Source organism: Nicotiana tabacum, chromosome 20, assembly GCF_000715075.1.
Source record: "Nicotiana tabacum cultivar K326 chromosome 20, ASM71507v2, whole genome shotgun sequence".
NCBI lineage: Eukaryota > Viridiplantae > Streptophyta > Magnoliopsida > Solanales > Solanaceae > Nicotiana > Nicotiana tabacum.
Genome location: NC_134099.1, coordinates 62,311,585 through 62,326,736, shown reverse-complemented (window position 1 = coordinate 62,326,736; position 15,152 = coordinate 62,311,585). Strand labels below are relative to the sequence as shown.

General features: G+C 39.6%; 1 protein-coding gene across 4 annotated transcripts in view; it reads left to right on the top strand.

Moving 5' to 3' along the window:
* Nucleotides 1-350: 350 nt before the first annotated feature.
* The window catches only part of LOC107785646 (5'-3' exoribonuclease 4), a 33,744-nt gene continuing 18,942 nt past the window's right edge, over nt 351-15,152 (top strand). For 2 of the 4 annotated variants that reach the window (XM_075239935.1, XM_075239932.1), the window contains exons 1-3: nt 352-678; nt 763-865; nt 14,986-15,062. In XM_075239935.1, coding sequence (XP_075096036.1) covers nt 475-678; nt 763-865; nt 14,986-15,062 — 384 coding nt within the window. In that variant the 5' untranslated portion in view covers nt 352-474. Of the gene's footprint in view, nt 679-762; nt 866-14,985; nt 15,063-15,152 lie in introns of all 4 variants that reach the window. The other 2 variants (XM_075239933.1, XM_075239934.1) reach the window with 2 other exon arrangements.

Sequence of the window (15,152 nt, the reverse complement as noted above, 5' to 3'; positions counted from 1 at the left end):
TATTTAGCATTATTGCTCTAACATTAGAGTAAGTCTCACGGGATTACTAAAATTGAATAATCACTAGCTTTCTCAAACATACACATGCACATATTGTTAACGATTTTTTAAAATTTGATGGGTACACGCGCGACACGCGTACCGCAAGACTAGTATTTAAGAATTTTGGCAAAATCGAGCCCCAAACCTATAACCAATAATCATATAACATAAAATCGTTATTGAACCGTTAACCTAATAATCCGTTATCAATAAACTAATAGGATTCTTTTCGCTCGGGTTATTGATTTTATTAATATTTTGCATGTCCCTAAAATGAAATTAAACTCATATAAAATCTTCTCTTTTCCTTGACAGCGAAAAAACCCATTCTGTTAATTGGCATACAAAACCTTAAACCCTAGCTCAAACCCCTCTCCCTGTACTCTAGTCTAGTTTCTTACAACATTCAGAAAATAGCCGAACAAGCCTCAAATGGGAATACCTGCATTCTATCGTTGGTTACTGGAGCGTTATCCACAGTCTGTTGTTGAGGTTAACGAAGAAACCCCAGCCGTCATTAATGGGGTTACTGTCCCAATTGACACTAGCGACCCTAATCCCAACGGCATTGAATTCGATAATCTGTATTTGGATATGAACGGAATCATTCACCCTTGTTTTCATCCAGAAGGCCTGGTACAATTTTTACATATATATATAAATGCTGCAAATTTTAACTTAGTCCTCTTCTATTGACCAAGTGTTTTGGACTGTCTGCAGCCTGCCCCGGAGACACACGAGGAAGTCTTTAAAGCGGTTTTCAAGTACATTGATAGAATATTTTCAATTGTTAGGCCTCGCAAGCTTTTATACATGGCGATTGGTTAGTGAACTATCATCAGTTTTCACAATCAATATATTCTATATTCACGAAATCGCAAAGATTTATTTAGTTGTCCAGGTTATTTTTTTAACTGTAAATGTCAGTATGCGGTTTTTGCTATTTATCATCATTTAAAGAAGTTGACTAGGTTAGTCCAATATTAGCTTTCTTTCTTTTGGATAGACCATGCAATATTAGATACAACTCTAGTAACTTACTCAGGACTTTCAAAATATTCATTTAGGAATTCATGTAATGTACTATTACATCCTTCCTATTTCATATGATCTAGTTTGGTATATGGTGATTGATTTAATTAAATTTTGGTATAGCATCCGATACATAGAGGTTGCGAAGCTAAACTGTTGGCTAGAGAACACAGTAGATCCTAGCAATACTAGATGGGGAGAAAAAAGAATTAGTATCAATGAAAAATGAGAGAAAAGATTTTCTAAACAGATGCTCCCATTAAAAAGAGATTTTCTAAATAGATACTTTATCGGGGACAAGATGAAATTGCAACCTGTTTGAAGATCAGAAAATGGATCTAGAATAAGTGGAAGGTTCCAGGTCTTTGAATTGGACGAGTTTCATTTTCTTTTCGAGTTCCCTTCGAAAGCAGAAACAGGATGCGTCAAGCTTGGTACTTGGCAATGGAGGACTCTTAACCTCAATCTGAGAGGGTGACTCCTACTTCAGGTTATATCCCAATTGACTTTAGATCTATGTTGCTCGGACTCTTCGAAAATGTCGCCGGGTGCGTGTCGGATCCTTTAAATGTAGTGTATTTTTGGAGGATTCGACACGGGTGCAGCTGCATTTTGAAGAGTCCACGCAACATAGCTTTAGATCAAAATGGTCTTGGATCCGATTGTTAGGTCTACCGGGCTATCTATGGTCACTGGAAATTTTGAAGGCATTAAGGACAAATGTGTGGGGCGGCTTGAAACTAAAGAGGAGACACTTCTGAAAAACCACCTCCTATGGGCAAGGATTAGGATAAAGGGCTTTATAGAATATAGATAATATCTCAAAAGAAATTGAGGTAGAAACAGATGATTTGGTGTATAAAATTCCAATTTGGTTGAGACTAGCACGAGGGTGATTGGAAAATTTTGTGATGATTGGAATTTTGACCTGATTCAAATCGTGAGAAGTAACCAGCTATGGTGAACAACAGCTTAAACCAGGAGGTATCATCCTTTCTCTAATAATCTAGAAATCTAGTGGTACAGGGTTCGAAACTTGGTGGATAATTCATCCCTATGCCCTTCTACACTTAATCTTTGCTTTGAACAAGAACATTTCGTTAGAAGTCTGCATGCCACCCGCATTACTCTTATTACCAAAAAAGTGGGAGCAAAAGAGGAACGTGATTTCAGACTAATCTGCCTCATCAATAGTTTATAGAAGATTTTAACTAAAGTGACAGCCGAATTTTATGGAAGATTATATGGAAACTTGTATCTTCTCATCAACTGCCTTTCATTAAAGATGGAAAATTATTAATGATGCTCTTATTGTTAACTGGTTGTCTGGTACTTGAGTGGTAGTTGAGGATTTTAATGTTACTAGATTTGTGTTAAAAAGAAAATGCAGCAACAAAACTATAGAAACTATGGTTTAATTCTCCTCATGTTTAGAGGATTTGTAGTTGATAGATACCCGTATGAATGAAGGAAAATTCATTTGGTTTCATGGAGAACATGATAATGCTACCTCGAGGATTAATGGTATACTCTTTTCAATGGAATTGGATGAAGACTCCAGCTGTATCAACAATATGTGCTACCAAAACTTGCGAGAGATCACCCTCCAATCATGCTCCGGTGTGGAAATTGTGAAAGGACAAACTCCTACTTCAAGTTTGAAAAAAGTGGCTAGAACTCGAGGGCTTAAAAGCTAATTAAAGGGTGGTGGGAAGCCTTTTTTTGTAACTGATATACTTGGAAAAGTAGATTTTAAAAGAATGGAGCAGATATTCTTTTGGTAGTCTAGAGTTTTTTTTTGTGGTAATATAGAGTGTAGAAAGGAAGCATTACTAGATTGTCAATCAAGAATTGATCAAATATGAAGAAAGAATGCTTAATGAAGACGAACTTTTGAAATAGCTAACTTACACATGGAACTAGATGACATTGCAAGATTTGAAGAAATTTCTTGGAAGTAAAAGTCCATATGCTTGTGGTTTAGACATGAGGGCAAGAATACCAAAAACTTCCAAAGATTGGCTATGCGCGAACGTATAACCATATTGAATTATTGATAAGCTTATGGTTGATAGTGATATCAAGGAAGATCCTGTAAACATCAGGAATGAAATCTTAGATTTCTACACAGCCTTACACACTGAATCAACTACTTTGGAACCTGGTTTTCCCTTGACTAACAATACTATTTGCAAAGACCTTTTGAGGCACATGAGGTCTTAAGCTGTCCTATGACAATGTAATGGGGACAAAGTTTCGGGTCCGGATGAGCTTACTATGGCATTTTATATATGATGCTGGTTAGTTATTCAAAATGGCATTATGCAAGCTTTGGATTTCTTCTACCATCAGGAGAGGTTTGGGAGAAGCCTAAATGCTATAATATAGCTCTAATTCCCAAGAAGAATGGTGGGATGGAATTGAGAGACATTAAACTCATAAACTTAACTGGTAGCATCTATAAAACTGTCTCTGGATTCTTAACAGAGAGACTCAAAAGGGTCATGGATAAATTGATACATTAGCTCGCAAATGACTTTTATTGAGAGGAGAAGATGATGGATGCAACTCTAATTGTTAAAGAATGTCTCGACAAAGGAATAAGCTCGTAGTATGCAAACTTGATATTGAGTTCAATCATGTCAACCCAGTGTTGTGAAAAGCGCTCGCTTCAGTGCTTAGCGTGAAGCAAAGCGAAGCGGGAACTTGGTCACTTCTGTGTTGTGAATCATAGCAGGTGTTATAAAGCGTTCGCTTTTGCCAAAAAAACGAGAAGCATGAGAAGCGACAATAGCGACAGAAGCAAGCGCTTCGATATATTAAGGCTGCCAACGATAGCGTGAAGCAAAGCGAAGCGGGAACTTGGTTGCTTCTGTGTTGTGAAGCATAGCAGGTGTTATAAAGCGTTCACTTCTGCCAAAAAAACGAGAAGCATGAGAAGCGACAATAGCGACAGAAGCGAGCGCTTCGATATATTAAGGCTGCCAACGATTAAAAATTAAAAAAGCTCTATTTTTTCAAAACATCATTAAGCAGCAGAAAAAAACATGCGACTAGGGTTCCCATTTTCTACACTTTTCAAGTTCAAGTTAAGGTTCAAGCCCAGCTATGTGATTTCTTCCTCCTCCTTTTTCTTTTTCTTTCACTGTTTCAGTCTCAAAATAGCAGCGAAATGCTACCAATTTTTTTCCCCTCCCGTTCTTCTTTTTCTCGTTCTTCTTCTTCGTCTTCTTTTTCTTTTTCTTCAACTGTTTCAGTCTTAAATTGCAGCGAAATGCTGCCCAATTTTTTTCGTTTCAGTTGCTGCTATTTTTTTGCTTATAGTTATATGTGTTGTCTATGTAATATTTATTTATTTTTTTAAAATTCTGCTTCACTTCAAAAGACAAGCGCTTCGCTTCTCACTTTAAGTAAAAAGGGGCTTGACGCTTTTCCTCGCTTCACGCTTTTCACAACACTGTGTCAACCGGAACTTCCTGCTTTCTGTGCTCAAAGATTTAGGCTTTAACATCAAATGGAGGAGTTGGATAACACACTGTGTGTTTTCTGTCAAATACTCCATATCTAATAAATGGTGCTGATGCTCATTTTTTTCCTGCCTAAAAGGGCCGCGTACATGGTGATTCCATGTCACTTTTCCTTTTTATCCTTGTAATGGAGGCCTTAAGTAGAACGATGAAACATGCCGAATAAGTTGGATGCATCACCTATCAAGGGATTCTGCAACATGGTCATCTCACACCTACCTCTTTTATGCTCATGTTACTCTTTGTGGTGCACGTTTGGAGTAGCTTATTTTCACAGTGTTTGAGGCTACTTAGACTTACACATCAACTGCATGAAAAGCTTGATATATCCTATGAACGGTAGGGGTGGGCATAAAATATGAAAAACCGAATTCCGAACTGAGCCGTATTAATTCGATATTTCGGTATCGATTTATTCGGTATTTGGTACTACGGTATAGATTTTTTGGTTATTCGGTATTTCGGTACGTTCCTCGGTATTGAGGTTTAAATATTTCGGTATACCGAGATACCGAAACAATTAGACCAGGCCAACCCAACACAAAGCTTATTCTGCTGAGCCCAATTATTTACCATCTAATTTCTCATTTCCCAGCCCAAAGTATGTTACTAGCTTTATGGTCAATATCATTTTCCTTATCATATTTCTGGGTCTCAACCAGTGATACTTTCCTTGCAAATTTGAGACAGTGATTTCGTTTGTGTTTCCTCATTTTATCCCAACAACTGGTTGTCACCTTACTTCATAGTTAGATGAGATAATTAGGTCTTATGGGTTTTCTAAAGTTTGGTCTATCTGTGTCTGCGAAATTCACAACAGAGAGTTTCTTTTTGTTTGTTATGGATTCTGACTCTATATGCTCGATTTCAATTCTTTTGGCCCGCTATGTTTAATGTTTTATACTAATGCAAAAATCATTTCAATTTAGTTTGGTTGGCTATGGAAACCGTATCGAAATCATAGCGAACCAAACAAAAAATACCGAACCGTACCGAACTACTTTGGTACAGTATTTGGTATGCACAATTGATTTACCGAATGCCGAAGTACCAAACCGTAATTTTTAAATAGCGTACTGAAGTACCGAACGCCCACTCTTAGTGAACGGGGTTCCTGACATCACAAAAGGTTCACCCCTGTGACCTACTTGGGGTTTGCATTGGGAGCTAAGACAAAGCAGAATCAATTTGGCAGGGTATTGTGGAAATATGCGAGAAGAGGCTTGCCAATTGGAAGCAGACTCTATCTGTAGAGGCCATACTGGTATTAATAAACATCATTTGGATTCATTGTCCACTTATGTAATGTATTTATTTCCTTGCCTGTAAAAGTTGAGAAGAAACTAGTTTTACTGAGAATTTTTTTCCGATGGCGAGGAAATAAAGATCAGAAAGCCATTCATCTTATTAACTGGAAGTCTATTATCTTACCCTAGAAAGCTGGAGGTCTTGGTATCAAAACTTTGAGATATCAAAGTCAGAGCCCATTGATGAGAAGTGGCTTTGGAGATTTCAAAATGAAGAAGCAGCACTTTTGAGGCAAGTAATTGAAAGAAAAATATGGGATGGAAGGGAGCTGGTGCATCAAGAGTCGTCATGTTCTCATGTGTTTATAGTACCTGGAAGAGCATTAGTGCTCTATGGCCGAAGTTTAAATCTAGAACTGATATTGTGGCTAGAAGTGGAAGAAAAAGCTTTGTCTCGCATGATAGTTGGCTCAGATCTGCATATGGTGTTTATTGACTTGGAGAAAGCGTATGACAAGGTTCCTAGGGAGGTGCTCTGGAGATGTCTTGAGGCGAAGGGCGTGCCGGTAGCCTACGTAAGAGCGATCAAGGATATGTATGATGGAGCTAAGACTAAGGTTAGGACTGTGGGAGGCGACTCAGAGCATTTCCCGGTTGTTATGGGATTACACCAAGGCTCTGCGCTTAGCCCATTCTTATTTGCCTTGGTGATGGATGCTTTGACACATCATATTCAAGGGGAGGTGCTATGGTGTATGCTATTTGTTGATGACATTGTTCTAATTGACGAGACGAGGGCAGGTGTTAACGAGAGATTGGAGGTTTGGAGACAAACTCTCGAGTCTAAGGGTTTCAAATTGAGCAGGTCTAAGACAGAGTACCTGGAGTGCAAGTTTAGCACTGAGTCGAGGGATGTAGGCGGGGACGTGAGGCTTGGGTCACAGGTCATCCCCAAGAGAGATAGCTTCAAGTACCTTGGGTCGGTGATTCAGAGGGATGGAGAGACCGATGAGGACGTCACTCACCGCATAGGGGCGGGCTGGATGAAATGGAGGCTTGCATCTGGAGTCCTGTGTGACAAGAAAGTGCCACCGATACTCAAAGGTAAGTTTTATAGAGCTGTGGTTAGACCGGCAATGTTGTATGGGGCAAAGTGTTGGCCGGTTAAGAACTCCCATATCCAGAGGTTGAAAGTAACAGAGATGCGGATGCTGAGGTGGATGTGCGGGCACACTAGGTTAGACAAGATCAGGAATGAAGATATTCGGAGGAAGGTGGGCGTCGCCCCTGTGGATGACAAGATGCGGGAAGCGAGGTTCAGATGGTTCGGGCACGTACAGAGGAGAAGCATCGATGCTCCGGTGAGGAGGTGTGAGCGGTTGGCCGTGGCGGGCACGAGAAGAGGTAGAGGGAGACCTAACAAGTATTGGGGAGAGGTGATCAGGCAGGACATGGTTCGTCTGCAGATTTCCGAGGACATGGCCCTTGATAGGAAGATTTGGAGGACTAGCATTAGAGTTGTAGGGTAGGGGTAGTGGAGCTTTCCTTACTGCATACCGGGGGTAAGGCGGGGTTGGATTAGGGTTGATCTTAGATGGTTTGCAGTTTATGTTGAACCCACACTATTCTTGTTGTTTATCTTAGATTCCTTAGACTCTGGTTACTGTTATTGCAAGTCATTCATCTTTTGATTTTTATGCTTCTGTTACTATAATGGTTTTTACTGGAGTTACTAATGAATTCTCTTTTCTTTTCTTGTTTTCCTTGTTTTTCTTTATTTCCGTCGTTCTGAGCCGAGGGTCTATTGGAAACAACCTCTCTGTCCTACCGGGGCAGGGGTAAGGTCTGCGTACACATTACCCTCCCCAGACCCCACTATGTGGGATTTTACTGGGTAGTTGTTGTTGTTGATAGTTGGCTCGGATATTCTCCCTGCAAAGATACTTTTCATGATTTGTTTGAGTTATCAACTTACAAGGAAGCTTCTATATCACAATATCGATCTCACAACACTTGGGACTTGGATTTTGTTAGAAGATACTTGAATGGCTGGGAGTAGGAAAGGGCATCTGAATTTCAAGGTGCTGGAGACCCATCAAAGTTGGTCTAACAATGAAAATTCCTTAAGCTGGAAACTGCATAGTGTAGGAATTCTCTCTATTAGTTCATTCTATTCGTCATTCACTAGTAATGTTATATTAAATAAGAGAAAATCGAATTTAATTCTTTGTTTTTACAAAAAACTTTACAAAAAAATAAACAATTAAAATAGGAGCAAGCTTGTGACACTTTCAGAAAAAAAGATCCCTTTGTAGCCAATTGTTTATTAAAAATATTGATAAGCTTAACACAAAAGCAGAAAAAGAAATAATAGTAACTTGGTCTCGGAACCATTCGTCTTCAATAAAGGATTGGACTCCAACTTTTCGTCCAAAGATTGTGATGAGTGTGTATAAAAGGTCTTTCTTTTGAACTTCTTTCCAAAGCAACCAATGGCCATGGTCACAGATTTGGAGATCCAAAGCACCCTACAAAGTCAATTGCTTCACATGACTAGTGATTAAAGGAGCATGTCTAACATTCGATTCTTTGCAAAGGAGAGGTTTTCAGTTATTTAATACGTTGATGTTTTTTTATGTGGAATTTAATGAAAGTTCAGAACATTTATTCTTACATTACAAAGTGACATTTCCAACAAGGTCAGATGTTTTTATCTATAATGAGAGTGTAGTGGGTGATGCCCACATCACCACTCGAAGTGCTTCGATGCTGGAGCTTAGAAAGTTATGATAAAATGCTCAAGAGAAATGCTTAAACTTTATTTGGTGGACAATTTGGAAAGAAAGGAATCAAAGGTGCTTTGAAGGACTCTCCAACTCCATCTAAGAGACTAGTTTAACTGTTTACTTTGTTTGCTGCTTCATGTAAAACATAGGGGAAGCTGAAACTATTCTAGAGGATTTTGAATCTCTTCATGTATAGATGAGGCGATATTAGTCGGTCTAACCCAATCTTTTGCTTCTTCTGTTTTCTGTTTTTGGCTTTGGCTATTTGATGTATGTAACTAGCCCAGCACTCGGTCACTGCCGGTTTGACATCAGTGAAAAGCCTTTTACCTTGAAATTTAGTTGGTGCAATGTTGAAAGGTTTATCCTTGTTGCCTGTTGTAAGTTTAACGTAACAATTGAGTAAAAAATTCTCAAAAAAAAACATTTGAAATTTTGAATAAAAATAGAACCTTGAGAAAGCAATAGCAAACCAAGAAACATCAAACAGGTTGGGAGTTTAGCTTTATCCCAATAAAGTAGAGAGCACGAGTGTCTGCATAATAATCGTGGACAATTGAGTTGTCTTCGTGTTAAAGTCTTACTTCAGAAGTATTTGCAAGGAGGTAAAATTGTGTTTGCTACCTTGCCTCTCTTTTTTGCACTGGCCATTGGATGGCAAGCCCTATCAAATAGAAGCGTAAGATGAAACTCTTGAATTTTTTTTCTTATATTGCCTTTTTATAAAAGAAATTAGTACTTAACCTGTTAACCAAACTATTTTTCCTTGTGTATGTGCTGCATTTCCTTCAAGAAAAGAGGAACTTATATATGTTATGCCAAAAAGTGAAAGATATTACTAATGGTTGCCTTTGCCATTGTGAGAAGGCACGAGAGAAAATATGATATATTGATATTGTATGTGATGCAATACAAGAGGTGCTATTTATAGCTACTTTATACAAAGGGGATACTACTCCTATTTCAATGTGGGACAATTACATAGCTATCTCTAACACTCCCCCTCAAGCCGGAGCATATAAATCATATGTACCGAGCTTGTTACATATATAATCAATGCGAGGACTAGTGAGGGACTTGGTGAAAATATCTGCAAGTTGATCATTCGATCTCACAAACTTCGTAGTAATATCTCCTAAGAGTATCTTTTCTCTGACGAAGTGAATCAATCTCAATGTGTTTAGTTCTCTCATGAAACACCGGATTTGATGCAATATGAAGTGCAGCTTGATTATCACACAAGTTCCATCCGACTGATTTCACCAAATTTCAACTCCTTGAGCAATTGTTTGGTCCAGACTAGTTCACATGTTACCATAGCCATTGCTCGGTATTCTGCTTCTGCACTAGACCGAGCAACTACATTCTGTTTCTTACTTTTCCAGGACACCAAATTTCCTCCTGCTAAAACACAATATCCAGACGTAGAACGTCTATCAGAAGGTGATCCTGCCCAATCAGCATCCGAGTACCCAATGATCTGCTCATGACCTCGATCCTCAAACAATAATCCTTTACCTGGAGCCGATTTTATATACCGGATAATGCGGACAACTGCATCCCAATGACTATCACAGGGAGAACTCATAAACTGACTTACAACACTCACATGATAAGAAATGTCGGGCTTAGTCACTGTGAGATAATTTAATTTACCAACCAACCGCCTATAGCTTGCAGGATCGCTAAGCGGCTCCCCCTGTCCAGGCAGAAGTTTAGAATTCGGATCCATCGGCGTGTCAACAGATCTGCAACCTGTCATCCCTGTTTCCTCAAGAATGTCTAACACATATTTCCTTTGAGAAATAACAATACCTGAGCTAGATTGAGCAACCTCAATACCTAGAAAGTACTTCAATCTGCCTAGATCCTTAGTTTGAAAGTGCTGGAAGAGATGCTGCTTCAGATTAGTAATACCATCCTGATCATTGCCCGTAATAACAATATCATCAACATAGACTACCAGATAAATACATAGACTTGAAGCAGAGTGGCAATAAAACACAGAGTGATCAACTTCACTACGAGTCATGCCAAACTCCTGGATAACCGTGCTGAACTTACCAAACCAGGCTCGAGGAGACTGCTTTAGACCATAAAGTGACCGACGCAAGCGACATACAAGGCCACGAGACTCCCCCTGAGCAATAAAACCAGGTGGTTGCTCCATATAAACCTCATCCTCAAGATCACCATAAAGAAAGGCATTCTTAATGTCCAACTGATAGAGGGGTCAATGACGAACTGCAGCCATGGATAGAAAAAGGCGAACTGATGCCACTTTAGCCACTAGAGAGAAGGTATCATTGTAATCTAGCCCAAATATTTGAGTGTATCCCTTGGCAACAAGATGTGCCTTAAGTCGATCAATCTGGCCATCGGGACCAACTTTGACTGCATAAACCCAACGACAACCAACGGTAGATTTACCTGAAGGAAAAGGAACAAGCTCCCATGTACCACTTGTATGTAAAGCAGACATCTCGTCACTCATAGCCTGTCGCCATCCTGGATGAGACAATGCTTCACCTGTAGACTTAGGGATGGAAACTGAGGACAATGAAGATATAAAAGCATAATGGGGAGATGACAGACGATGATAACTCAAACCAACATAATAAGGATTAGGGTTTAGTGTGGTCCGTATACCTTTTCGAAGTGCAATTGGTGTACTAGGAGCAGGATCTGCAGTAGGAGCCGTGTCAGGTGCAGGACGAGAACCAGATGGGCCTGATGTAGGGCGCGAACGACGATGATAAGTCAAGAGTGGTGTTCCTGTGGCTGGGGAACTAGGAGGGATAACACTGGACTCCTCAAAAGTTGGTATGGGTGAAACCTCTGTGGTTGAAGGTGGAGGAGGATTACTAAACTCCTCAAAAGTCGGTATAGGTAAGACCTCAGATATGTCATGGTGGTCAGCAGAAGTGACATCAGTTGTGAAGAAAGGTTTAGACTCGAAAAATGTGACGTCAGCTGACATAAGGTACCTATGAAGATCAGGTGAATAACAACGATATCCCTTCTGAACACGAGAATAACCAAGGAAGACACACTTGAGAGCACGAGGAGCTAACTTATCTTTCCCCGGGGCTAAGTTATGAACAAAACATGTGCTCCCAAAAACCCGAGGTGGAAGAGGGTATAAGGCTGACTGGGGAAACAATATTGAATGTGGAATCTGACCCTTGATGGGAGATGAAGGCATCCTATTAATCAAATAACAAGCTGTGAGAACTGCATCGCCCCAAAAACGCAGCGGAACACGAGACTCAATTAGAAGTGTGCGAGCAGTCTCAATAAGGTGCCTATTCTTTCTTTCTGCAACCCCATTTTGCTGAGGGGTATAAGGACAAGATGTCTGATGAATAATTCCATGAGAAGACATAAACTGCTGAAACTGAGAAGATACATATTCTAAGGCATTATCACTGCGAAAAATGCGGATAGAGACACCAAATTGGTTTTTGATTTCAGCACAAAAACTCTGGAATATAGAAAATAACTAAGAACGATCTTTCATTAAGAAAAGCCAAGTACATCTTGAGTAATCATCAATAAAGCTAACAAAATAACGAAATCCCAAGGTTGAACTGACTCTACTAGGACCCCATGTATCAGAATGAACCAAGGAGAAAACAGACTCTGCATGACTCTCAACACTACGCGTAAAGGAAGCTCGGGTATGTTTCCCAAGCTGACACGACTCACAATCTAATCTAGACAAACTGGATAAACTAGGCACCATCTTTTGAAGTTTGGATAAACTCGGATGTCCTAAACGTCTGTGGATTAGATCTGGAGGATTTGTAACTAGACATGTTGTGGAAGGACTGAGCGAGTTAAGGTAGTAAAGACCTTCTGATTCACGACCTGTACCAATTGTCCGTCCCGTACTACGGTCTTGCATAATAAAAGAATCATCAATAAAATATATACCACAATTGAGGCACGAGTCAAACGACTAACAGATGCAAGACTAAAAGGACAACCAGGAACATAAAGAACGGAATCTAGGGTGATAGAAGACAATGGGTTGGCTTGTCCAACTCCTTGTGCCTTAGTTTGACATCCATTGGCTAAAGTAACAGTAGGAAGAGACTTTGAATATACAATATTCGACAAAAGTGATTTATTACCAGAGATATGATTAGAAGCGCCTGAGTCCATGACCCATGGTCCAAGAGTACTAGACTGGGAAACACAAGCAAAAGAATTACCAGCAATAGGAGTGTCAGTCTGGGCAACTGAGGCTACTTGTGGAGATGTTTGCTTACTTGCTCGATACTGAAGGAGCTCATTATATTCTTCTTTAGATATAGAAAAGCCCTGGTTACCTGTAGTCTCGCTTTGAGCAACGTAGGCATTTTTGGGTGGACGGCCATTTAAGGAATAACACATTTCGCGAGTGTGTCCAAGTTTGTGACAATAAGAACACTTGGGTCTAGATCTCCCAAAACGACCGCCTCCTCGTCTATTCTCCATAGCTTGAGATGCCCGAACATCCACTATCTGGGATGCAAGAACAGAGGAATCAAGTATATGGGATGAAATCACTGGGTGACTTGGTGCTGCAGCAAGGCGAAGTAATCGAGAGAATAATTCATCAACTGTAGGGACAATCGGACTCGCCAAAATCTGGTCTCGTACTGAATCAAGATCATGAGGAAGTCCAGCGAGTGTAAGAACTAGAAACATTTTCTGTCGCTGCTCTTGTTGTTTTGACACACTAGCAGAAACTGACATCAATGTCTCAAATTCCTCCATGACTGCCTGTACCTGACCCAAGTAAGTAGACATATCTAATTCTTGCTTCTTTAAGTTTGTCATCCGTGATAGCACATCATAGAAGCGAGATATATCATTAGTGTATAACGTACGAGCCTTTGCCCAAACCAAATAACATGTCTGGAATGGCCGAAACAAAGGCATCAACTTAGAATCAATAGAACGCCACAAGATGCTACATAATTGAGCATCAATTTTTGCCCAAAGCGCTATCGCCTTTTCATCTCCTTCGCTAGATTGTTTAATCAGATGATCTTGCACACCTTGACCTTTACACCACAACTCGACAGATGAAGCCCAAGCTAAGTAGTTTGAACCTCCCACTAAAGGTTCCGAGGTAATCATAACATTAGAGTTTCCAGAACTCATGCTTTTAGACCCAAAAACATCAATTCCCAAAGACATCTTGTAAATTATTACCAAATAAGAGAAATAATCAACTGTAATCCACTGAAAATAGAGTAAGGAACACTGAACCAGAATAGTAAACTACTGTAGCAGTTGGAAAGTTACTGTTGCAGCCGGAAAATATTCAAAGTGGTCGGAATGAAATAAAAACAGTAGGGGTAGGATCGGAATTACCAGAAGACCCAACTGTTCTGAAGGAACTTTTTAAAAAAATGGCCGGAAGTCAACTTTTTGAAATCACTATTCATGCCGGAAAAATAAAAAAAGTGGTCGGAATTTGGTGTAACCTGGATGGGTAGGCTCGGAATTGCAAGGGAAACAATCTGTCCTGAAGAGTCGTCCCCAAAAAATGGCCGGAAGGTGGCCCACGCAATGTTGGAACTTCGCCGGAAAATTTTCTTTGGACAGCTACAGTACCGCCGGAGATTTTCACTGGGATTTGGTCGCCGGACAGTGACTACTCTTGTGGTAGTGTTGGATTTTGTGCACAACACTGACCGAGACAAAGCAGACGCAAAACAACTTTGAAAGTCGCCGTAAAAAAAGGGTTCCGGTGACTGATTTTACTTCCCGGAATCGCTGGAATTTATGCACAGCGATAAATCTCTCACGATAGCTCTGATACCATGTGAGAAGGCACGGGAGAAAATATGATATATTGATATTGTATGTGATGTAATACAAGAGGTGCTATTTATAGCTACTCTATACAAAGGGGATACTACTCCTATTCCAATGTGGGACAATTACATAGCTATCTCTAACAGCCATAAATCAAAACATTATTTACGAAATACATCTAGAAGTTAAATGCTGTATATAAGAGATTGTGTTTACATGGATTTGAGGTTTGAAGTAGAGATGTCGTCGATATATTTACTTAGTTATTCCAAAGGTCTGTATGATGTCACACCTATTGTTTTCTTGTTTAAATCATTTAGATCATAGATGTGGTCATTTATTTTGTAATCAATGCAGAAGTGAGTTCTTCTGGTCTAGCTTGCTAAATATTTTCTCAAAATTTTTGCCCAGGTGTACCACTTCCATTCTTCACTAAAACATTGCCAGATGTATGATTGTCTTAGGAACCATATTGAGCAATAGCTAATTTGATTTATTTACCTCATTCCTCGACTAATGATGATATAAGATCTGCAGATGGTGTTGCACCACGTGCCAAAATGAATCAACAACGTGCAAGACGTTTCAGAGCTGCTAAAGATGCTGGTGATGAAGTGAGTTTTTTCACCTTAAATTTATTAGTAAACCATGTGGAAACTATTCTTGATCAGGTTATATTGATATGTAAAGTTTCATTGATTTGC